The 24,523-nt window shown below is 54.7% G+C and overlaps 2 protein-coding genes across 7 annotated transcripts in view; one reads left to right on the forward strand and one right to left on the reverse strand.

Annotated features, from left to right (window-relative positions):
- The window catches only part of MRC2 (mannose receptor C type 2), a 51,895-nt gene extending 35,227 nt beyond the window's left edge, over positions 1-16,668 (forward strand). The window contains exons 9-30 of one of the 6 annotated variants that reach the window (XM_058561301.1): positions 411-518; positions 2,617-2,732; positions 3,154-3,302; positions 3,938-4,155; positions 4,902-5,044; positions 6,158-6,260; positions 6,540-6,678; positions 6,791-6,826; positions 7,078-7,238; positions 7,340-7,407; positions 8,137-8,237; positions 8,519-8,661; positions 11,829-11,943; positions 12,057-12,220; positions 12,390-12,498; positions 13,051-13,289; positions 13,442-13,601; positions 13,705-13,854; positions 14,193-14,312; positions 14,508-14,687; positions 15,155-15,181; positions 15,292-16,668. In XM_058561301.1, the coding sequence (XP_058417284.1) occupies positions 411-518; positions 2,617-2,732; positions 3,154-3,302; positions 3,938-4,155; positions 4,902-5,044; positions 6,158-6,260; positions 6,540-6,678; positions 6,791-6,826; positions 7,078-7,238; positions 7,340-7,407; positions 8,137-8,237; positions 8,519-8,661; positions 11,829-11,943; positions 12,057-12,220; positions 12,390-12,498; positions 13,051-13,289; positions 13,442-13,601; positions 13,705-13,854; positions 14,193-14,312; positions 14,508-14,687; positions 15,155-15,181; positions 15,292-15,515 (2,973 nt within the window). In that variant the 3' untranslated portion in view covers positions 15,516-16,668. Of the gene's footprint in view, positions 1-410; positions 519-2,616; positions 2,733-3,153; positions 3,303-3,937; positions 4,156-4,901; positions 5,045-6,157; positions 6,261-6,539; positions 6,679-6,790; positions 6,827-7,077; positions 7,239-7,339; positions 7,408-8,136; positions 8,238-8,518; positions 8,662-11,828; positions 11,944-12,056; positions 12,221-12,389; positions 12,499-13,050; positions 13,290-13,441; positions 13,611-13,704; positions 13,855-14,192; positions 14,313-14,507; positions 14,688-15,154; positions 15,182-15,291 lie in introns of all 6 variants that reach the window. The other 5 variants (XM_058561299.1, XM_058561300.1, XM_058561303.1 and 2 more) reach the window with 5 other exon arrangements.
- A 6,919-nt stretch (positions 16,669-23,587) lies between these two features.
- The window catches only part of MARCHF10 (membrane associated ring-CH-type finger 10), an 81,545-nt gene continuing 80,609 nt past the window's right edge, over positions 23,588-24,523 (reverse strand). The window contains 2 exon segments of the mRNA XM_058561305.1: positions 23,588-23,835; positions 23,837-23,923. Coding sequence (XP_058417288.1) covers positions 23,629-23,835; positions 23,837-23,923 — 294 coding nt within the window. The 3' untranslated portion in view covers positions 23,588-23,628.

Genomic DNA, 24,523 nt, shown 5'->3' on the forward strand with positions numbered 1-24,523 from the left:
GGCACGCAGTCTCCGCTCACCCTGGATCTGCAGGGACTGGCTGGACCTCTTGCAGAACTAGGAGTCTCAACTGTCTGTCCTGCCATTGGTTACCCTGACAGTCTTAGCCAGTTTGTCCTGGATGGTTATGAAATGAGATAAATAATTTAAAAGAGCACCTTTTCCCTTAGACAGTGCTTGTTGAAGTTTTAGGGCATTTGCATAGCAACTCTCTGTCCTCATCAACCCTGTGAGGCTTACAGAACTAATCCTGTCTCCCCATTTTACAGCCTGGAACACAGAGGTCAAACCTCTTGCACAGAATTAGACAGCAAGTCAGTGGCAGGGCCAGCTCTAGAAACCAAGTTTTATGAAGGGTTTGGGAGATTTGGGGGAGGGGGATAAGACTGTCCCTCACCCTGTGTCCCTAGGAGGGTCGCTGGAATGACAGTCCCTGTAACCAGTCTTTGCCATCCATCTGCAAGAAGGCAGGCCAGCTGAGCCAGGGGGCCACCGAGGAGGACCATGGCTGCCGGAAGGTGAGGGTGCTTCTGGAGCTGGGTGCTGGATGGGGCAGCCAGAGGGGGTCCCAGGGGAAGGAGGGGGTGGATGGAATCCTGCAGCCTCCCGTGGCATCCTCCCTTCCTTGGCACACCCTTTCCTCCCGCTCTCCAAACTGCTCTGTTCCAGAAGGAGTGATGTTAGATGAGGTGGGGTGGGGGGCTGTTGGGAGGAAGTAGAGCTCCCCATGCTCAGCCCTGAGCCCCTTCTCCATGGGGAAGCCACTTCCCAGAGACAGCAGAGAACAGGCGATGGGTGTGGGCAGGCCCCCAAGTCTGGCCCAGTTATCACCTGAGTGGAAGCTGCTGGGTGAGCCCGTGTCCTCTGCACCCCCAGGCCTGCTTTGCCACCTCTCTCTGCTGGCCCACACCACAACATCTGATGTAGTGTGTGCTTGTCCATCTGGAGGAATGAGGCCAGTCTGGTGTCTCCCTCCTTTGTGTTCCCAGCCCCAGGGGCTTCCAGAAGATGTTCAGGGAGGGAGGGGATTAGAATAGAATGGGGGGATAGGTGAGCGGGGGAGTGAGTGTATGAATGAAGGTGAGAGTGGGTGATTGACCCGTTTGCCTCCTCCAGCCCCCCAACCCCGGCCCCCAGCCGACCAGGGGTGTAAGTGGTGTAGACAGATATGAGGAGGTTGCGTGCCCTCATAAAGGACACTTTGTGGTGTTTTGGCCCCTGATGGCTCCATCTGCCGAGGCCACGCTCCTCCTGCCAGCCCCTTGCTGCCAGTCTGGCTCCTGGCTCTGTTTTCCTTTGGATTAAACCCCCTTACCACACGCTACCCCACCTGCACCCCAAACTCTCCTCCAGGGGAGGAGCAGGAAATGCCAACAAGCTTGACCTCCATTGGGGAGGAGGGAGAGAGAAGACGGGGGCCTGGCTGAAGTGTCTGGGGGCCAGCATGGTCAGACTGGCCCAGGGGCTCTGTCCTGGCTTGGGTGAGGTAGAGGTGGGGGTGGGAATTATTAACTGCCCGGGCACCAGGGCTGGCCTGGAATGTGTGTGGGGGGGTGTTCGGCAGCCATGGTTAACACCCCGGGAGAGCCAGGGGTCTTAATGCAGCCCTGGGCATAGGGGGACCCCTCCCTCACATACACACACAAAGACACAGACACATATGCACACACATATACACACATACACAGACATACACATACACAGACATGCACACACAGACACATATACACAACCCTGCTTCTCTTCTTCTCTGACTCTTGCCCATGGGGCTGTGTCTCTTTCTTCCAACCTCAAGCCCACCCTCAAGCTTCCCCCCTCAAGGCCGCCTGGAGGCGAAGGCCCTGGCAGGCTTCTGTGTCATCTTAGGAGGAGCTGTCGCGAGGACAGGCACAGCCTCTGTGGTGTGGGTTCAAGTCCGGGCTCCACCTTGTACTGTCTCTGTGTACAAGGTCAAGTCACTTAATTTCTCTGAGCTTCCGTTCCTGATCTGCAGGGCAGGAGCAGAGAGCCCTCAGGATGGCCCAAGGGAGAGGGGTCTGTGGGGTGAAGCTTCACCAGGCCTCCTGGAGCAGTGCTCTCTCATCTGCGGCTTTGCTGACAGTGCATCCGTGTCGTCGTCCTCCCCTGCCCCGCAACCGCAGCTGCATGCTCCCCTTACCCCAGCTTTTCCTGGCCCCTCGAAGGTTACTCAGGCCCCTCCACACCCTGGCAGCTCTCCCAGCTTATCAGCTCTGGTTTCCCAGCCAGCTGGCAATTTTCCTGCTGCGTCTCTTGGTTTAAATGCCCAAGAGAGGAGTCCGATGGGCCACATCTTTCTGCGCCAGGCCACGTGCCAGGTCACTGGCTGCCTTTGGATTGGCCACCTTTGGGCCATGCTTCCGCCCCTGGTCTGGCAGTTGTGTGTAGTGGTGGGAGCAGCAGTGTGGAGTGACCAGGTGCAGAGCACAGCGCAGGAACAGCCATCTCTGGTGGCAAACCAGTCTCCTCTGTCCTGTGCCCAAGCCTGTGGCACATTCAGTGATGCCACTGATGGCATCCCCCCGCCCCAGGACTTAGGGGTGAGGGAGGAGAGCCTTTCCCACAGATGCCCCTCTTCTGTGCACTCTCTTGAGCCAGGGTTGGACGTGGCACAGCCCATCCTGCTACTGGCTGGGTGAGGACCAAGTGACCTACAGTGAGGCCCGGCGCCTGTGCACCGACCACGGCTCTCAGCTGGTCACCATCACCAACAGGTACAGGAGGGGGCAGGTGCCGGGACCAGTGCTCGCCCATGTCCTGGCCTAATGTGGCCCCTCCACCAAACAGGGTAGCATTCTGCCATCAAGTGCAGAGGGACCTGGAGTTCTTTGAGCCTCACCTGCTTCGGGGCCATTTTCTAATATCGTCACAAGAATGAATTGTTTATTAAGTGACCCCAGAGTGGGGCAGGGGCAGGTATAGGTGTGGGCTGCGTGCCCAGGAGAGACGGGCCTTGGCTCTGTCTCATTTCCTCTACTTTCTTCTCAGCAAGGCATGGAAGCACAGACAGTAGAAGGGGCAGCTGGGTTGTCACCTGCAGGGCCCCCAGGGGTCCCCACTTCCCTGAGCAAGTTACTGGTCCCGCACATCTCCTGGGGCAAGGCTTCCCTGCCCAGACCAGCCTCTCTTCCATAGGTTCGAGCAGGCCTTTGTCAGCAGCCTCATCTACAACTGGGATGGCGAGTACTTCTGGACCGCCCTGCAGGACCTCAACAGCACCGGCTCCTTCCGCTGGCTCAGTGGGGATGAGGTCATGTACACCCACTGGAACCGGGACCAGCCTGGTGAGCCCCTCCTCCACGGACTGTGTCAGCCCCCTTCTTTGACTTTCTTTGGTGAAGCCGGGAGGTGATGGTGGACCCGTCCTGCCACAACCGAGACCCAGAGCTTCACAGTAATTGATTGTTCATATCGTGTGGTGAAATGGTTAGGAGCACAGGCTCTGGAGCAAACTACCTGGCTCAGATCCTGACTCTGCTGTTTATTAGCTGCGCATCTTTGAGCCTCAGTTTGCTCATCTGTCGAATGGGGATAATGGTACTTTTCTTACAGGGTTCATGTGAGGCTTAGATGAGTTAAAATATGTAAAGGTCTCTGAGTAGTGAGTGCAAGACAAGTGCTTGCTGTTATGATTATTACCATTTCACATTATCTTTTTAACCCTTTCAGTCACTTAATGAGGTAGATGATGAAACAGGCCCAGAGAGGTTAAGCAGCTTGCCTAAGATCTCACAGGAGTAAACACAGAGCTAGGACTCGGCCTCCATTCCCTTCTTTCCACCTGGGCCCCAACCCCACAGAGCGTGTCTTTGCAGAGATGGCCAAGCTGGTTCCCAGTATGAGGTCTGGGCTGGTGCCGCGAGGTGATGTGGGGGAAGGTCAGACCGTGAGCCCTCCATCTCCCTTCTCCCTCCTTCAGGGTACAGCCGTGGGGGCTGCGTGGCCCTGGCCACGGGCAGCGCCATGGGGCTGTGGGAGGTGAAGAACTGCACCGCGTTCCGGGCTCGCTACATCTGCCGGCAGAGCCTGGGCACGCCAGTGACGCCTGAACTGCCCGGGCCAGACCCCACGCCCAGCCTCACCGGCTCCTGTCCCCAGGGCTGGGCCTCAGACCCCAAACTCCGGCACTGCTATAAGGTGGGCAGCCTGTTGGCGTGGGGGGAGGGAGAGAGACAGGAGCAAAGAGGCAGCTCACCTGGGGGTGTGGTCCCAGTGGGACCCAGCCGCGGTTCACACAGTGGGCCCCCGGGAGACTTCCCTACAGTGGCCTGCAGACAGAGAGAATTCCTCATGAAACTCTTGTCAGTGGACTCTGAGGCCTTGTGCATAGTAGGTGGTCAGTAAACATTTGAGGAATTGAAGAAACCAGAGAGATCATCTGTTCAGAGGTTCCCAAACGTTGGGGCCAGGCTGGCTGCTCTTCAGAATTGCCTGGGGAGCTTCATAAAAATAAAATCTTCAGTCTGTCACTATGGAGATTGGGATTCAGAAGGATGGGGTGGGCCTGGTAATCTGTATTTTTAAACCCTGCTGGGTTTGGGAGCCACTGATGTAGTCCAGGGTCTTTTATTACATGGAGAAACTGAAGTCGGGGTCGGGGGGAGGGAAGGGACTTGCCCACAGCAAATTGTGGCTATGCTGGGATAAGAGCCAGACCTCACACTGGTTAGGGGGACCGGGCAGGGGGCATTCTCTAGGAACTGAGTGCCGGCTCCCCTCCCCTGGGGCTCATTCTCTGACAAGGAGGATTGTCTTAGCTAGTCGGGACTCCTTGTCCAGTGAGACCCCAGCACCCCTCCCCACTGCTGTCACAGGAGGGCACATGTCCCTTAGGAAGGTGGGCGGGTGGGGATAGCTTAGATAACTGGACTCTGCTCCTGCAGGTGTTTGGCTCGGAGCGGCTGCAGGACAAGAAGAGTTGGGTCCAGGCCCAGGGGGCCTGCCAGGAGTTGGGGGCCCAGCTCCTGAGCCTGGCCAGCTATGAGGAGGAGCACTTTGTGGCCAACATGCTTAACAAGATCTTCGGGTACTGAGCCTGGGACCATGGCCTGCGTGCACGTGTGTGGGGCTCTTGGTTTTGCTGGGCACAGGGCAGGGTGAAGGTGACCCCAGTGAGGGCTGTCTGAGGGCTTGGAATGACCTCGTATCTGCCACTAGTGCCAGGACCACCTCTCCTCCCCTGGAGTTGGGGACCCTGTGTTGCTCACCAGCGTCATAGAGGCAGCAACATCCCCTCAGACTCACAGACTTGTACGCAAGTAACTGCCCTTCCCGTCCCTCCTTCTTCATGGCAAAATCTTCTGCAAGCTGATCCAAGTTGAATGTTTTCCCCCATAATACACATCCCATAATAATCCACGCTCCTCAGTAAACAGCTTTTCCCGAGAGATGGGAGGAGAAAGCCTAAAAAAGTGAGCATTTGCCCATGGGGTCCCTCCAAGACCCCATCTCTGTCCTGTGGGCTCCCAGCCTCCTCTGACACACAGCACCTATAACCCCTTAGCATTGGGAAAAATCCAAATGGATCGAGGCTTCCTGAGATCTTAATTCCAGGGATATCTCCTCCCAGCAAACATTAGGATTACATTATTTGAAGAGTAATTATAATAGCTAACATTGATCGCTTCTCACCATGTACCAGGTACTACACTAAATGTTTAATCCTCATTCAATCCTCTCATCAACCCTACAAAGTAGACATTATCATGGACCCTTGTGGGTTGGTAGAAAGGCTGGGTTGTTTGCCCAGGGTCACAGAGCTGGTCCATGGGTGAACCAGGACGGGAATCCAGGTGTATCTGATTCCACAGCCCAGGTCTATGCTCCATCCCCATCGACTTCCTAAACTCCTTCAAGTGAAAGCCTGCAGTCTCGCTGGCAGGGCAAACCGGTCCCAAAGGGTAGCAAGGGAAGGGAGCCAAGCCACCCACCACACCTGGAGCTGGGCGCATAGTCCAGGTCTCCCCAGTTCTTTCTGGGGAGGGAACTTCTTAAAGGTGGCCCAATAGCGTACTGCCCCATGAGCATGAAGCCCAGGAGAGGCCCCAGGCCCTCGGGACCGCCCAGGTCACAGCTGCAAGGGGCTCCTGCTCATCTCATCCGCCGTCTCTTCTGTCCCCACCCCCGGCTTGTGCTGAAGTGAGTCAGAGCCTGAGAGCCACGAGCAGCACTGGTTCTGGATCGGCCTGAACCGTCGAGACCCTGGAGGGAGGCAGAGCTGGCGGTGGAGCGACGGCCTGGGGGTGAGGGGGCCTGGAGTAGGCGGGACGGCCGGCGGGCGGGGCCTAGGTGGGCGGGCCTTGGCTGTAGGCGTGGTTTCAGGGTGGGACCGGCCGGGAGGTGGGCGAGGGTTAGCAGAGCTAGGGTCTCTGGCTGGAGCTGGCAGGCAAACTAAGGGGGACCGGGGCGTCCAGCCCAGGTTGGGGGTTCCCAGCTCAGGCCGGGCCTCTTGTTGGTCTGGTCTGCGAATGGGAGCAGCCTGCTCCTCGTGCCCGAGAACTCTCCTACCCCGACCTATTTAGTTCTCTTACCACAATTTCGACCGGAGCCGGCACGACGACGACGACATCCGGGGCTGCGCAGTGCTCGACCTGGCCTCTCTGCAGTGGGTGGCCATGCAGTGCGATACGCAGCTGGACTGGATCTGCAAGATCCCTAGAGGTTGGGTGGGGTGGCCCTGGGGGACGGGGCATGGGGCGAAGGGCGGCGGGGCCGGGGATCCAGGGGAGGGTCTCCTTTCGCCGCAGTGCCTCTGTCCTTCTTGTCCCCATAGGTGCGGACGTGCGGGAGCCCGATGTCAGCCCGCAAGGTGAGGCCCGCTGCCCACCCTGCTCCCCATGGCGGCGGGAGAGGGGAAAGGGCATCCCCTCGGGGCTTAGGAGTCCGAGCCGACAAAAAGGGAACTAGGGGCTTGGAGCCCTGTCGGCCTCCGTCTCGAAGGAGGGGCAAGCTTGGGCTTGGAGCCTGGAGCGGTGCCTGCCCGGAGTCCTGTGGGCCACAGGCCCGCCTGCCCTGGACCCCAGCCTGGCCGCCATTCCCATGCCCGCGCTGCCCCCGCAGGCCGGCGGGAATGGCTGCGTTTCCAGGATGCGGAGTACAAGTTCTTCGAGCACCACTCCGCGTGGGCGCAGGCGCAGCGCATCTGCACGTGGTTCCAGGCCGAGCTGGCCTCCGTACACAGCCAGGCGGAGCTGGACTTCCTGGGGCACAACCTGCAGAAGGTGGACACTCGAACGAGCCGGGGGCTGCGGGTAGGGGATGGGCGGGCCCGGGAGCAGAGGAAAGGCCCTGCCAACCCTCACCTGCCCACCCGCTTCCCCAGTTCTCCAGGGGGCAGGAGCAGCACTGGTGGATCGGCCTACACACCGCAGAGAGTGACGGGCGCTTCAGGTAGGCGCTCTCCTGGGGCAGCAGGTGTGGGAGGGGGCGCATGCCTGGATGGCCAGCCTAGACCCCAGACAGGAGCTGGGGAGGGGCGCACCCTCACATTCAAACTGGATTTGAATCCAGTTCTGCTCCTCTTTGGCTGTGTGGCCTTCAGTAAATGACTTAACCTTTTTGGGCCTTGGATTTCTCATCTGAAAATGAGAATAATGAGGCCTGCCTGGTAGGATTGCTCTGAGGATTAAAAATAAGATACGTAAAGTCGTTAGCAAAGCATCCAGCACATTATTGGGCACTAAATAATTGTAGCTCACATTATGCTGGGGTCACTCATAAATGAGTCCCCCTCAAGACATGGGCAAGAACATATGATGTCCAGAGGGGCCTCTGTATTCAGTGCCCACCTACCATGCATGAGGGCGCCTGAGGCAGGCAGGACCAGGAGCACACGAGTATCTGAGCACACTGTTGCCCTTGGATCCCAGCTCTGGGATTCTTAGACTTCTTCTCTAGTTAGAGAAGTGAATGCTCAGGGAGGGCTGGGCCTTACCTGGAGGCACCGTCCTGGGGTCCCCAGCCACACTGAGCTCGGTACCCCCACTCTTCAGCCTGCAGCCACTGAGCCCCTGGACTTGGGCCCTTCCCTGCCCCCTGTCCCGAGGCCTTCATTGCTGCATACGGGGAGATTGGGCCCAAGGCCAATGCTGGAGTCACGCCTGCTTGGTGCCATTGCAGGTGGACAGATGGTTCCATTATAAACTTCATCTCCTGGGCACCCGGCAAACCTCGGCCCATCGGCAAGGATAAGAAGTGCGTGTACATGACGGCCAGTCGAGGTGAGGGCCAGATGGGGGCAGAGAGAGGGCCAGGAGAGCCTGGGCAGGGCCCATCAGTCTCCTCTCATTCTCTTTGTTCCCACAACCCAAGAAGGGCTGGACCCAGAGAGGGGAGGGTCTATCCCCATGGTCCTCCACGCAGTCACAGAGGACTTGAGTTCAGAGCTGGATACAGAGGCCTGAGCCCAGCCCAGCCCAGCCACCTCTCAGAGCATGAGGCGAGGGTGCTGCCAGCCCTGCCCTGCCCTGGGGGTGACTCCACTCCCCTCCCCTTTCTGCAGAGGACTGGGGAGACCAGAGGTGCCTCACAGGCTTGCCCTACATCTGCAAGCGCAGCAACAGCACCAGAAAGATGCAGCCCCCAGACCTGCCGCCCACGGCCCTGGGGGGCTGTCCCTCTGGCTGGAACCAGTTCCTCAACAAGGTAGGAGGTGGGGAGGGGGCACCCAAGGGAGTCGGGGGAGAGGATGTGAACTTGGAAAGGCCGAGCCTCAGGGGTCCTGGCTCTTTGGCAACGTCAAAGTCATGGCCTCTTGCCTGTACCCACCAACCTCTCTCCTACTTGGCCCCAAGGCCAGGGCTAGACTCCTTGGAAAATAACTCAGTGCAGTAACATCTTCTAATCCACTGGGAAGTGAGGTGGTCCACATGGTTAGGTGAGCATTCTAGATCAGTGGTCACCAAACATTTTGGTAATGAACTCCTATTAGTAAAACAAAATGTTGAAGGTACAAAGTATGTGTGTCTACGTCATTATGTGTGTAAATAAAATATATATATATTTGCTTCCATTCTAATATTATATATAGTAAAATATGCACGAGAACAAAACACTATAAAGTATACGCTAAAGGTTTAAAAATAGTATTTTTAAGTTAAAAAAAATTTTTTATTAGTAGTATGAAACAAAATTTTGTGCTCACTCAAAAATTAACTATAATTATTAATACTTAATTTTAATAAGAACAAAGTAATTGCATATACTTCATCATTTTTAAAAATCTTGGTCTGACACTTTGTGATTCATGACTTCACGGGTCTTGTTTGAAGCTCAAATTATTTTAAAACATGAATTTAATGGTTGTTGTAGATTAAAAAGTTGTCTCACGAAGACAAATAGATTGAAGTGAAAAAAGTTCATCCATCATTGGCTGGGCTTTCTAAGTCATTCTCTCCATTTTTCAGTCATTCTACCAATTAAGCAAAGGTTTTTGTCGAAAAATTGCTTAGTAAATTTCTGCATTTTAAACTAATCTGCCTCATAAGTTAATCAGAAGACTTGATCAAGAGGGTTTGGAAAAAAAAAAGTCTTGGGCAGATTTTTGAAAACACCGTTAGAAAATTCTCTTCCCCAGTGTTTTGAGTGTGCAGATAGGAAAGTCTGGGCCAATGAAATTAATCAGAATGGATATGCTTCTAAACGTGTTTTCAAAACCTTCCCTCTAGAGTGTGAGTTTCTTTCCAAAAGTGGTTACTTTCACACTGGTGGGCTGATTTATCAGACGTGTTAGACCACCTAGTGGCTGAAAAGAGCTTATCCCAGGAAGAGAAGGGCACCACTTCCTCAGTTGTGCTGGCATCAGTAGTACGAGTCTCAGTCTGTGCTTTTTTTGCAGGACGTTGTAAGACCACTTAGCCCCATTGTGAGGATTAGGTTAGTTAACACTAGACAATATAACCCATAAATCTTTGTCGTGCATTGGAGTGCAGCCAGCCTCTTAGTGTCAGAGTTCTTACTCTCTTCACAATATTCAAGTGAATATTATACTTTTCCTATCTTAAAAGAAAAAAAAAAGGCATGTGTATTGTTAAACCTTTGGAAAAAACAGAAGAAAGAAAATAAAACCCATACTCTCCAGAGATAATCACTATCAATATTTGTTACTCCATTTCCTGCCTTTTTCCACATAATTGAGATCATGCTCAATAACGTAATTTTGTATTCAGCTTTTTTTTCTCAGTATTGTATTTTGAGCATCATTAAACTTTTCCAAAAACTTATTCTCATGGCTTCTTCCACCTAATATAAAAGAGAATATATTTTATATATGTAATTGGTCTCTTTCTTAATTCGTCAGCATCATTGTAATGATACCAGTTACTCTTCTGTCGAAAGCCTTGGAAGCATGCAAGGCTGTTTGCCCCTTCACCACCTGGCCCCAGACATCTTGCTTTACTAGTTCTTTGCGCTCCCCTGCAGCCCCATGGTGTTTGGATGTAGGTAAAGCATGTAAGAGTCTGCCTCTCCCACTAGCTTTAAGCTCCTAGAGGGCAGGGCCACTGGCACCTGACATACCACTTAACACACTTGCACATGGTGGGGAGGCCCCGAGTGTTCACTGGATGGAACCAAATACTTCCTCCCTTTAACTGCTACTTCTTAGTGGTACTGATGTGACCTTGCGCTTCAAATGTTATGACTAATTTTACTTGTTATTTAAAGGAGGCCTCAGAGTGGCTCTGGACTACATCTGTGAAATCAGATGCATCGGCTTTGTGACAGATCTCCAAAAAATTCTTGCATTAGTTTTGGGTTAACAATTTTCTACCTGCAATCTGACATTTGCATCAGTAGGCTGGCACTAGATCTAATCATTTGTAGTAAGAGCTTTCATTTGTTAAGCACCTACTCTGTGGCATGCACTATTCTTTTTAATCCTAAAAATAACCCCCAAAGACAGTTTTATTCCCATTTTACAGAAAAGTTGAGAGCAGAAAGGTTAAGTCAGATCCAGAATCTGAGCGGCACCTCCCCCACCCCTCTTTGTGACTCCAAAGCTTCCTTACCTTCTTTCTCCCCCATCACACTGCCTCTGAACAGAAAATTACTGGAAATCATTCATTTTCTCTTTTTTTTTTCCTTCCTTTTTTCTCCCCAAAGCCCCAGTGGGTAGTTGTATGTCATAGTTGCACATCCTTCTAGTTGGCTGTATGTGGGACGCGGCCTCAGCATGGCCCGACAAGCAGTGCGTCAGTGCGCGCCTGGGATCCGAACCCGGGCCGCCAGTAGCGGAGTGTGCGTACTTAACCACTAAGCCATGGGGCCGGCCCCCATTCATTTAATAAATAAATAGCCTTCACTTGATAAAAGATTTCCCATACAGGGTTGTTTCTTTAACCTTAGGAGGTGATAAAGGTGGGAAAAGAGAACCGTAAAATTACAGAGTTAGAAGCTGCTGCCTAACCAAGATTATTCAAACATAATGATAAAAGGATTCTAGAGATGAACAGTAAGTTCATAGGGCAAAATAACAGATTTCAGATAACACCTAGGAAGGTGTTTAGCTGAAATCAAGACAGATCTTGTCCCCATGCATGGTCCAGGTGCTGTTGTCATGGGTAGTAGAGCCTTTGGTGGCCCAAAGATATCCTTCCACATAAAAATTCCCCAGAGTGTGAGCAAGTGTCTGTGAACCTGCCGTGTCAGGTGGAGAGGGTGCTAGAGCCTTGCTCAAGGAGACCCAGATGTCCTGGTTCTGATATTTTTCTCTCACAGCCCCCAAAGCCTCCCCCTGAGGGTACGCAGCAGTCTCTGGGTCTGTGGGACAGGGAGGTGGAGCTGGATATCACGCCTCCCCCTCCGCCCCACAGTGTTTCCGAATCCAGGGCCAGGACCCCCAGGACCGGGTGAAGTGGTCAGAGGCACAGTTCTCCTGTGAACAGCAAGAGGCCCAACTGGTCACCATTGCAAACCCCTTAGAGCAAGGTAGGGCCATGGGGAGGCCCCAGTATCCTCTGACACAGTCTCTCAAATGGTTAGAGCAGAGCGAGCAGGGGTCTGCCCTGTCACTCATAACTTTCTCTTCTGGGGGACTCTAGCATTCATCACAGCCAGCCTGCCCAATGTGACCTTTGACCTTTGGATTGGCCTCCATGCCTCGCAGAGGGACTTCCAGTGGGTGGAGCAGGAGCCTCTGCTGTACACCAACTGGGCACCTGGGGAGCCCTCTGGCCCTAGCCCGGCTCCCAGCGGCAACATACCGGTGAGAAAGCCCCTCCCCACTCTCTCCTCTGCCCCCCCAGCTGCCCTGGCCTGCAGCACTGGCCTTCACTCCTCTTCCAGCCTCTTGGCTCATAGTGCAGGCTTTTGGGGGCAGTGGCACGAGGTGGGGGCAGCTGCTGGGACTCCCCTGAGCAGCTCCTTCTCCCCAGACCAGCTGTGCGGTGGTCCTGCACAGCCCCTCAGCTCACTTCACTGGCCGCTGGGACGATCGGAGCTGCACGGAGGAGACACATGGCTTCATCTGCCAGAAGGGCACAGGTACGTGTCACCAGTGAACCTGGGAACGCTAGCACTGGGCTCCATGCTGTGGGCCATGCCAGGAGGAATGAAACATGGTCCCTGGCCTCAGGGGACCCCTGGGGCCACCCCCAGAGTCTAGTATCTGCTTGGGAAGCAGATGGGCAGAAAGGTGAGGCGCCAATCAGAGAGAAAGGCACTGAGTACTGAGGGGTCTCAGGAGGAAGGTTTGTGGGTATGGAGGGCTGACCAGGAGAGCTAGACACTGGGCATGTGGAGTGTCAGGGAACCTGAGGTTCTGTGTCTGAGGCACCTGCACCTCCATGTATGTGTCCCTCTGCCCTGGGTTCCTGGGGTAGGAGGAGGTCAAGACTCTAGCTTGCTCATCCATTTAGTAGCAAGAATGTATTATTAATAACAGTGGCTGACACTTACTGAGTATTAGTCTGTGCCAAGCACTGTGCCCAGAGGAGACCTGGTCTCTGCCTGATGTCTGGCGCTCCCCCGGCCTCACGCCTGGGAATGAGGTGAGGGAGGCAGAGCCCAGCCTGAGCCCTGCCCCCTTCCCCGTAGACCCCTCCCTGAGCCCATCCCCAGCAGCGTTGCCCCCTGCCCCGGGCACTGAGCTCTCCTACCTCAACGGCACCTTCCGGCTGCTGCAGAAGCCGCTGCGCTGGCACGACGCCCTCCTGCTGTGTGAGAGCCGCAATGCCAGCCTGGCCCACGTGCCTGACCCCTACACCCAGGCCTTCCTCACGCAGGCCGCCCGAGGGCTGCGCACGCCACTCTGGATCGGGCTGGCCAGTGAGGAGGTGGGCTCCCAACACTCATCCTGGCCCTGGGGCTGGGTCTACTCCCCTGATTTCCCTCCCTGTCTCCTCCTAACCCCCTGCCTTACCCGCAGCCCCTTCCCACCCCTCAGCTGGTCCCCTTCCTTCCACCCTGATGGCCTCCTGGTGCCCAGGGCTCCCGGCGGTACTCCTGGGTCTCAGAGGAGCCACTGAGCTACATGAGCTGGCAGGACGGGGAGCCTCAGCAGGCAGGGGGCTGTGCCTACGTGGATGTGGATGGGACCTGGCGCACCACCAGCTGCGACACCAAATTGCAGGGGGCTGTGTGTGGAGGTAACAGTGGTGAGTGCCCACTTGCCCGGGCCAAAGGGTGGGCAAGGTATAGGCCGTCCTGGGGAGGACTCTGGGCCACTTCCTCAATCCTGCATCCTCACAGGGCCCCCTCCTCCCAGAAGAATAAGTTACCATGGCAGCTGTCCCCAGGGCCTGGCCGATTCAGCATGGATTCCCTTCCGGGAGCACTGTTACTCCTTCCACATGGAGCTGCTACTGGGCCATAAGGAGGCGCTGCAGCGCTGCCAGAGAGGTAGGCCAGGGCAGGCTAGAGCCCACACGTGGGCACTTCAGGTGGTGATCCCTCTTGTGGACGCTCATAGACCCCATGAATGTGGTCCCCATGCTACACTCTACCTGTGGGCAGCACTTACATATAAGTGCCCCCTCACATTCCAATACACAAAGACTATATGTGACATTGACAAACGTACACCCCCACCACATACACACAAGCACATACACACAAACGCATGGATGCCACACCATCCTCTGCTCAGGCTGCCAGAAGGGAGGGCTGGGGCCTCTCTGGGGGCCTCTGCTACCCCAGGGAAATCTATCTGCCATGACATGGGCCTCCCTTGTGTCCAGCGGGTGGGGCAGTCCTGTCCATTCTGGATGAGATGGAGAACGTGTTCGTCTGGGAGCACCTGCAGAGCTCTGAGGGCCAGAGTCGGGGTGCCTGGCTGGGCATGAACTTCAACCCCAAAGGTGGGTACCCTGTGTGTGGGGTGGGGAGGGTAGGGCCTCAGGCAGTAGGGGAGATGCCCTCCACCAGGATTTGGTGGGGATAAGGACTTGTGAGAGGGGGGAGTTCATTCTAGAACAGGCCTGCTTTCTCCCGTCTACTTCTGCTCCACCTTGTCTTCCCTCCCCCACACCCCCTCAGAGACTTCTTTCCCATAGGAGGCACCCTGGTCTGGCAGGACAACACAGCTGTGAACTACTCTAACTGGGGGCCCCCTGGCCTGGGCCCCAGCATGCTGAGCCACAACAGCTGCTACTGGATCCAGAGCAGCAGCGGGCTGTGGCGCCCCGGCGCCTGCACCAACATCACCATGGGCGTTGTCTGCAAGCTCCCTCGAGGTGAGCGAGCCCCTGGCAGGCACACCCGCTCAGCCTCCCTCTGCCCCCACGAAGCTGGTGCTGGGGTGGAGTCAAGGCCGCTTCTCATCCTGCACGTGACACGGAGGATGGGAGAGCATGAGCAGACAGGCCTGGAGCCAATGGGACCCTCCCTTGGGATGAATTGGTCTGTAGGAAGGACTGGCTCTTACTACAAATTTCCAAACTAGACAGCAAACCTGTCATTTTGTAGTGGTTAAGGGCACAGACAGGGTTCAAGTCCCAGCCAAACCACTTACCAACTCCATGACCTTGGGCAAGTTGCTTAAACTCTGTGGCCTCAGTTTCCTCATGTAAAATGGGGATAATAACAGTACCTACGGGATTAATAAAGTGTCTGGCACTCAGGAAGTGCTCTATATGTGTTTGGTTATGACTGTTGTTATCACTACTGCTGTTATTAACTGGTCCTTCCCTCTTCTCCGCAGCTGAGGAGAGCAGCTTCTCCCCATCAGGTGAGTCGAAGGCAGGGACCTCTCCTCCTTTTCCCTTCATTCCTGGCAGTGGGCGGGCGGGCTGCCCGGCAGTGGTGGTGCTTCTCAGCTGAGTGTCCATCTGGCCGCAGCAGCGCTCCCAGAGAACCCGGCAGCCCTGGTGGTGGTGCTGATGGCGGTGCTGCTGCTTCTGGTCCTCCTGACCGCAGCTCTGATCCTCTACCGGCGGCGACAGAGCGTTGAGCGTGGAGCCTTCGAAGGCGCCCGCTACAGCCGGAGCTCCTCCAGCCCTGGCGAGGCCACTGAGAAGAACATCCTGGTGTCCGACATGGAAATGAATGAGCAGCAGGAATAGAGCCAAGGGCGTGGGCAGGGCTGGGGAGGAGGAGCTGGGGAGGCTGGGCCCTGGGTCAGCCGGCCTCCCACCAGCTGCCAGTCCAGATGGCCTATGGAGGGGTGCCCTTGGGAGCTACTGTTTGGAGCTGGGGCTGGGCAGGGCCTGGGCTGGTGGGGTCCCTCCCTCCCATGAGGGCTGGGCTGAGACCTGGCTGAGTGCAGCATGGTGTGTTTCCCTTTTTGGGGGCCAAGGTCTTGTCACCTGGGCCTGTGCCCCCATGGTAACCAGAGGCAGGATGGGAGCCCCCTTCTGCCTCTCTCTCCTCAGGACCCCCTGCCCAGGCCTGCTGACCCATGCCCCAGGACCCCCTTCTCATTGCAGAGCCTGAGGAGTCTCCCCTGAGCCCTCAGCCAGCCCCCATCGCTTCTCTCCTTCCCAGTCGGCAGCCTCAGCTCTGAGCCCCTCACCCTGTCCCCTCTCCGCGCTTCTCACCCAGTTCTTCATTCAGAGTCAGGGCCCCGGGATCTGGGGAGCCCTCTTGCTCTTGGGGGGTTAGTTGAGGGGGCTGAGCATCTATCACTCCTGTGCCTGCTGGGGTGGCCATGGGGCGTGGCAGGAGGGGCCTGGGTTGGGCCTGAGAACCAGGGCACCACTGTGGTGTCAGCTGAGCTTCGAGACAGGACTAGGGAGAAACACCCTAACCTCCTGGGGGTGACCAGGCTGGGCTAGGGTGTTTGTCTCCTGTCGGTGGGGGGGCAGGGCTCTGTCCCTAAAGAGTCCCCTGTGGGGACCAAAATAAGTTCCCTAACATTTCCAGCTCCTGGCTCTGGTTTGGAGAGAGCAGAGGGGGTTGCCAGAGTCCTGGGGCCTCCAGAGAAGCGGGAGCCTGGGGACAGCCCCAGGTGCCTGCCCTCTAGTGGGGCCCAGAGGAATGGTGCCCGAGCTCCCGGAGCGGCCCAGTGCAGGGGAGCTGACCCAGTGCCTTTCCGAGAGGCCGGAATCCCAGCCCAGGTGGATGAACGGCCAGTCCTGGTGCCATGGCGCAGGACAATGTGAACACAGACTCGAAGACATGGTCCTTTTTTTGTAGTTCTTAATTTTTTAAATGTGCCAATATTGTTAAAAAACAAGAAAAAAGAAAAGCAAACAAATAAAACACTTTTAAGAGGCTTGAGAGAGAAGGCGTCCTGCTCTGTCGTGAGCCTTGTTCCTCACATGGCTTCAGAGAGAAATGTTGGTTTTGGAGCTCGCATTTTGCGTTCTTTCTGCAGTCTGTACCATTCTGCATCTATGTCTGGGCCCCAGGAAGACACTCTGACTCCCATCTCTTCTTCCGGGACCTCACCTTTCTGGGTGTTCCTGGGACCTGTGTGTGGGTGAGCGCGCAGGAGCCGTGACAGCTGTTTGGGCTCAGGTAGCCTGGCTCACCCTTCAGCTGTAAAATGGGAGACCGGGACCTGCCTCCTGGGGTTGCTGTAAGGATGGCTGAGGGTTAAATGAGATCACCTGTGCAAAGCGGTTAGACCAGCGCTTCCGAGCTCCTGCAGTAAGTGCCCCATCAACACCCGCTGTTAACTGTTATTTCTGGCTGTGGCTCCCAGGGGAGCATTCAAGGTGCCCAGGCCAGCCCTGGGTGGGGGTTCCACATCGTCCTTCCAGGGCAGCCTCAGACCTGCCTTTGAGCTGCGAGAAAGCGCACATCTGTCCTTGGGGAGCTAGGGCTCTGAAACACCCAGAGGCAGGGGAGTGGAGGGCAGGACCGTGCTCTGACTCGCCTTCACTCCTCATTCAGGATATTTGAGCTGCAAATAGAGCAGCAAACAAAGAGAGGGCCCTGCCTAGGAAGGCTGCTCCACTCCGGCCGGGTCGCCAGGTCGTGCTGGTGCTGTGAGGACTGAAGCAGGCCAAGGGCAGGGTGCCAGTTTGGACTCGGTGGTCAGGGAGGGTCTTACCAGAGGAAGGGAGACCAGCGCCTGAAGGAGGTCAGGGTGAGCAATGCAAACATCTAGACCAGGTCCTAGGCAGGGGAACAGCAAGTGCGGGCCTGCTGTGGGGGTCCCTGGAGCTTCAGAGGACAGCAGGGGGACCAGGCTGGCTGGAGCGTGGGGAAGAGGAGCGTGGAGGAGCCTGATGCCCAAGGCCTCGAAGGCAGAGGTGGAGCGTAGATGTTACTTTAAGTATAGTGGGAAGTCAGTGGGAATGGCTACTCTGATGGACCTTTGAAGATGGTGGTTTGGGTCAGGACTGCAGCAGTGGTCAGGTTCTGTGCCCGTGCGTGCAAGTTTTGCCTGGTTCATGATTTTTTTAAACAAGTTTTTACTTTTCTGAATAGGTAGTACTGCCACGTGGTTCAAAACCTAAATGATATAAAAAGATACGCACTCAGCAGGGTAAGTGGGGTGCCATTTACTGAGTCGGGGAGCCCCAAGGGAGGGCTCGTGAGCTGCTTTTCTGAGGCCAAGCCTGAAGCCCCCTCCACTGTACCCTCTCTGCAGCCCCAGCAGCGCTCTCCTGACAGGCAGCAGCAGGACCAGCAGAGGGGTCTGGTCACTTCAGGGAGGGAGCCCCAATCCTATGGGGGGTCCTTAGTGATTAATCCACTTCACCCTGAAGTGATTTGCTCTCCAAATTGGGGGACAGCTCCCTTTGTGAGTTGAGTGCACTGCCATTACCCACAACTCAAAGATTGCTTGACCAGGCTGCAGGGGGGCCACCCTGGGGCAGAAGCCCCCTGGGAAGCTGGCTGCTGACCCTTGCCCTGGGAGAGAAGAAAAGCTGAGGAGTGACGGCAGGGTCACAGGCTCCTGGTGGTGGGAGGATCCACTGAGGAACTGAGGCCCCCAAATGCCCAGTGCTGCCTGGGGCAGCAGCAGGTGAGTGTCTAGAGGTTAAATCACCCCAGAAATACCTGTTCTTGCTCCTCCCTCCTTTCCTCGGGTGGCTGCAGTCCTCGCCAGAGCCCTGCGCCCCACCCCAAAGCATTTCAGACAGCTTCACAGGCACCTGGGGATTCCCCATAGACCTGCTCTAAGCCTTTTTGCTTGGGGGTTCCATCGGGGCAGGAGGAAAGCCATTTGTCTCTGGCTCCAGGACAGTGCTGGTTCTGGTAGAGTACGTGGCAGAACCTTCTTTCTTTCTGTTCATTTCAATTCAATAAGCACTAAACACTTCCTCCATGTGCCATCTTTGCTGGGTGGGGGAATGCCCTGAGACCCATCCTGGTGGGGCTGGGCAAAGGGCACTGTACGCCAGGCATGGAGCCCAGCCTTCACTGGCAGGGCTAACCCAGCTCAGCTCTGGCCACCTGGACATTCAGTGACAGCTCACTGAATCCATGAATGAATGGGAGAATGGGCCGCTCTCCAGAGAACGGTGTCAGGCCTCCTCGCAGCCTATTCTTGTCAAGCAGAGATGGCCTCCTCCCAGGTGTCCTGGCGGAGCTGGCCTGGCCCAGTGGGCAGCACTGTGAGGCCGCGGGGGTGAGGAGCCGGCCAGCCACACCACATGGCTCTCTGGAACGGAGCAGCCCGAGCCCTGCCAAGCTGCCTAGAGCACTAGGGCCTGAGTCTGTTGCAGGGACAAGGTAAAGAATTGCATCTTGAGGGAGGACCCCAAGAAGGGACGGCAGGAAGAGGGAGGAAAGGGGAAAGGAGTTGGAGGAAAGAAGGAGGGGCCTCGAGGGAGCATCACCAGGAGATGAAAGTTGATCTTAGGGGCCGGGGCTGCCAAGAGCCCCAGGAAAAGACGCTTCCATCTTGACTCGCACAGAATCAGCACCACTTGAGCTGCAGCTTTCAGTCCTTCCTTGTCCAGAAAAGCAGGCAGGGTGCCAGCACTGGAGAAAGGGAAGGAGTAGAGCAGCAGGCAGGCATTTCTTCCTTGAAATGGATTCGCTGCTGGCAGTCAATCAAAAAATTGACAATCTTCTGATGTCGGCTGATGACAGAACTTTAGCTGTAGCTGTTTCAGGGAAATCCTGGTCATCTCAGGTTTTCTAGTCCAGCTGGCATTTTCTCCTCTCCTCCCCGGCACCTCTAAGTTCTGGGCTCTGATGGAGAGTCCAGGGAATCTGGTCCTGGGTCAGTGGTTGTCTCTGCTGCTTATGCAGGATGCCCTTCTGCATCTCTCTTTGGGACTTGGGAAACTTTTTGATGGTGTCTTTCCCCATACTGTGGGGGGCTCAGGACACAGTCTCAGACATGCCATTCCTCCATGATAATGATAATAATCAAAATATTTATTGAGCATTTACTATGTGTGGCCCTGTTCTAACTGCTTACCATGAATTAACTCATTTTATCCTCTCAACACACCATGAGGTAGTTGCTATTGTCCCCCTTTACAGATGAAGAAACTGAGGCACAAATTGGGGTAAGACTTACTATGCCACCTCTCCTCCACACCCTCTGCTCTATAAGAAGTGTTGGGGGGTGGGCAGCGAGCACTGGAGAGCCCCCTGCTGTCTTGCAGTCAGGCTCTGAGACTAGAGAACTTGGTCTCAACCTATCCTCTCTCCTGAGAGATTCAGGAGACTACTTTGAGTTTCAAAGCTGGGCACGACCTGTCTCCTTCTGTTCTATGGCTTCCCTTCCAAGGCAGTGGAGGAAGCGTACCTGGGTAGCCTGGGCTGGGGTAGGACCATGGGACACAGTGCATAGAATTGCAAAGAATGCACAGAAATGAGGTGGGGGCTTGGTGGATGTATTAGACATTTACATTATTATGGATATTTTAAAGCTCACACTCGCCTCCCCAAGGGGAGTCAACTCACCCCAAGGCACTGTAGCAAGGGGGTGCTCTCCTCTCTCTCCTACTGCCTTCTCGGCTAGGTCCCACTCGCCTCATCTCACCAGGCTGGTGGGTGGCTTTTGGTAGCTCCCTGCTGCCAATGTGTGGACACTCAGCTCTGTGTCCTGGCCTCGGGGTCCTCTGGCTCCCCTGCCCAGGGACTCCATTCTCACCAGCTGCTCCCACCACACCCTATGTCTGTGTGTGCTCCCCGCTTGCCCTTCCCTCCCCCACCCCTCTGCTTTTCTCCTTTACAAGCCTTTGCTGCCCCCCTGGTCCTGGTGACCACCTATTCCTCTGACTTCCGGAGCTGGTTAAGGATGTTACCCTCTCTCTCAGGCCAGCCAAGAGTGTGGCCTTGGCCGGCAGACTGACTTTGTAAACTTGGGCAGGTCACTTAGCTTCACTGAGGTTAGGTTTTGTGATGGTTAATTTTATGTGTCAACTTGGCTGGGATAAGGGATGCCCAGAGAGCTGGTGTAACATTATTTCTGGGTGTCTATGAAGGTGTTTCTGGAAGCAATTAGCATTTGAATCTGTAGACTGAGTAAAGGATATCACCCTCCCCAGTGTGGGTGGGCATCGTCTAATCCATTGAGGGCCTAAATAGAACAAAAAGTTGGAGGAAGGGCAAATTTTCTCTCTGCTTGAGCTGGGACATCCATCTTCTCCTGCCCTCAGACATCGGTGCTCCTGAGTCTCGGGCCTTAGGACTGGGACGTGGATTCATACTGTCGGTTCCCCTGGCTCTCAGGCCTTCTAGTTTGAACTGGAACTACATCAGCAGCTTTCCTGGGTCTTCAGCTTGCAGATGGCAGATCGTGGGACTCCTCAGCCTCTGTAACCATGTGAGCCAACTCCTCATAATAAATCTCTTTCTATATATTTCTCTATATCCTATTGGTTCTGTTTCTCTGAAGAACCCTAATATAGGTTTCCTCCCATGTAACAAGGGTTAATAATATCTGCCTCACAGGCTCATTGCGAGGATGAGAGATAAACGTAAAAATTATCCCCAGGCCCAGCTCATAAGAGGTGCCCTCTAAGTGGCACACGTAGGCTCTTATTACTTTGGCTTTTTCTATATATGTCCTATCGCCCATATAAGACTGAGCTCCAAGAGGGTGGGCGTCGTGCATTTTTCCTGTGTCCTCACAACCTGGCACATAGTTGATGGTTGGTAAACGTTTCAGGGTCCTGATGCTGGCTCTGTGAAGAGCCAAAGGCTTGGAAAGACCCCGTGTCCCATGCACTGTGCCTCACCCTCTAATAGATCCTGGCAACATTTACCCAGATATAGAGGGGAAAGATCGCCCTTTGATTACTACGTTTTAATAAAAGAGACGCAGACCTTTTGGCACCTCAGGCCATGAGAAGCCCCATCGGTGACACCTGGGCTGCAGCAAGGTTGAACTGACGGTGTGGGTAGATATCTGTTCTGCTGCCTCTCTCCCACCCCAGACTTCTTAGGAGGCGCTCCTGGGTGTGTGGGTAAATCCTTGAAATTGTTCTCAAAAACCCAACATTGGCTGACGTCAACCTGTGACAGTCTCAGGGTAGCTGCCTCAAACACTGTCACATCCTACCTGCTGATTTGGCCTGTCAGAATGTTTACATGGCCACCTCAGATTCCACTGAGCTCTCTATAAACTCATTTTTTTTTTTTTGCTGAGAAAGGTCCGCCCTGAACTGACATCTGTTGCCAATCTTCCTCTTTTTGCTTGAGGAAGATTCACCCTGATCTAACATCTGTGTCCATCTTCCTCTATTTTGCCTGTGGGTCACCGCCACAGCATGACCACCAATGAGTGGTGTAGGTCCATGCCGAGGAACCAAACCCGGGCTGCTGAAGCAGAGCGCACCAAACTTAACCACTAGGCCGCAGGGCCAGCCCCTATAAAACTTATTTTTAAATACACATTGTCCCTTCTTAGACATTTCTCAGTATTGGCTCCCGGACAAATCTTTTATCTTCAGTCAACTTTAAAGTTCAGTTAAAAAATCAAGGCGCATTTTGTCATAGAATGAGTAGGACTTGGGGCTCCATTTGTGAATGGAGGAACTTGAGGTTTTAGGAATTTTATTTACATCAGGGAGATATTTTCCACTTGAGTGGCCCTTCTAGGCTCTACCAACATCCGAAGATGTCCCTTTGTTGGATCTTGGACCTTGGATCTAGGCTGCCTGGTTGAATCTCCTTGTTTGCGGTAGTTGAGTCACTGTTAAACTGTGGAACATATCAGAGGAGTGGGACAAGATTTTAAGCTAATTCAGGTCTAGCCTTTCTAAAACCCGACTGGCACCGTAATTCATCTTGGGGACCCCCTTTGCAGTGACATCTGCAGTGGCCGCCCCTGGTCTGAGGAGGGTGAGCCTTGAAGGTGGGAGGAAGAAATGCCTCTTTCTCTTCATTTCACCTTTCTCTCTCTCTCTCACTCTTCCTCTGTCCTTTCCACCATTTTTTAGAAAATTTATTGAGGTCTATTTTACAATTATACCATAGAGTTCCCCCATTGAAGTACACAGTTCAAGGAGCTTTAGTAAATTTGTCTAGTTGTGTGAACATTTCCATGAACTAGCATTAGCACACCTCCATCACCCCAAAAAGCCCTCTGGAGCCCATCTGCAGTCAATCTCCACTCCCCGTCCCATCCCTCGGCAACCACTGATCTTTGTCTGTCTAGTGTTGCCTTTTCTAGCAATTGCATATAGATAGACTCATACAGTGTGTCGTCTTTTGTGTCTGGTTTTTTCACTTAGAATAATGTTTTGCATGGATCAGTAGTTCGTTCCCTCCATCTTTCGTTATTTGTTGACCTATCTTTGTCTCTCTGTTTGTCTCTCTTTCACACACACAAACACCCACTTTTCTTTTCTCACTAACCTTCTCTGACCTCAGTTCACCCCAAGTCTTGATCTGGTCTTTGGGCCGTAAGATGTAATTAGGAGAAAAGTGTGGAGTCCACACACCAAATCCATTCTAAGTGGGTACCTACATGGGCAGCCAGCCATCCAGCCTGTCCCAGCCCAAGGAGTCCAGGATGTGTCACTCGTAGTGGGAGTAAGGAGAAGTGGAGGTGGGGTGGGGGCTGTGAGATGTGCTTCCCTCTCCTCCGAGTTTGAGACCCTGAGCCTTTGTCCAAGGAGACGGGAACGAGCACAAACGAAGCTGGATGAATAAAGTCAGTTTACTGACTACGCAGTGCAATTCCACTCAGGGTTGAGTGAGGCCTGAACAGGGACCCTCTGCAGAGGGACCCCAGGCTACTGGGCCTGCCGGGACTGCTGGATCCCCTTGGGCTTCTGGGCTTCTGGGCAGCAGCAGGGCAGCCTGTAGGGGGGCTCAACCAGCCCAGGTTGCCTGGCCTGCGCTGTCTGGGACTGGGCTGGTCACTGTTGCTGTCCGTATATGCTCAAGCCAGACCCCAAGAAGAGAGTGGCACAAGGTGAAAATGATAGCTGCGAACACATTGGTTTCAGTTTCAGTAAAGAGGAGGAGGAAGGGAGGCGCGTGGGGATGTAGAAAAGGCAGCTGGGGGAATAGGTCTCTGCCAAGCTCCACAGCCAGCTCCCTCGCTAGATGACCCGGCCGTTGCTTTGATAAATGCTGCTTTCATTTCCATCTCCCAACTCGGAATCTGGAAAGCAAGAAGATCTCTCAGGCTGTGGAGCCATAGCAGACTTGGGGATCTGTCACAGAGGGGCGTGGCATTGCTGCCCCTCCTGCCCTACCCCAGCCTCAGCAGACGCACACACACACGCACGCGCACACACACGCGCGCACACACACTACAGTGCCTGGAACAGTGTAGGGAACAGAGACCCGCAGTCTGGGGCTGGGGAATCCCTAGACTGCCCCACTGGGCTTCCAGCCAGGCCAGGGCAGCTGGAATGTAAGTCCCTCAATGAAAGCATCTTAGTCATCTCCACATCGCCACATGGCCTGGTGCAGCGAATGTCTGCATGCTGAATAGCTGGAGGAGCCCAGCCTCCTTGAGGGTAATGTCCCCACGTAAACTCTGACTTCCTTACTTGTCAGGGAGCGGGGAATTGACCTAAGTTTTTAAGAAGTCTTTCAGGGATCAAATGGCTGGAAGCAGAAGATCATGTGATGGGAAGGAGGGAGGGCAAAGAGGCAGTGGGGTCTGAGGAGAAGAGGTGGAGTAGGGGGGCTCTTCTTTATTCTCAGGGAAACTCTTGTTCTCAATATGTGTCTTTTCCCATTGGCTTGAGTGAGT

This window comes from Diceros bicornis, chromosome 18 (assembly GCF_020826845.1).
Source record: "Diceros bicornis minor isolate mBicDic1 chromosome 18, mDicBic1.mat.cur, whole genome shotgun sequence".
In the NCBI taxonomy this organism is placed as follows: domain Eukaryota; kingdom Metazoa; phylum Chordata; class Mammalia; order Perissodactyla; family Rhinocerotidae; genus Diceros; species Diceros bicornis.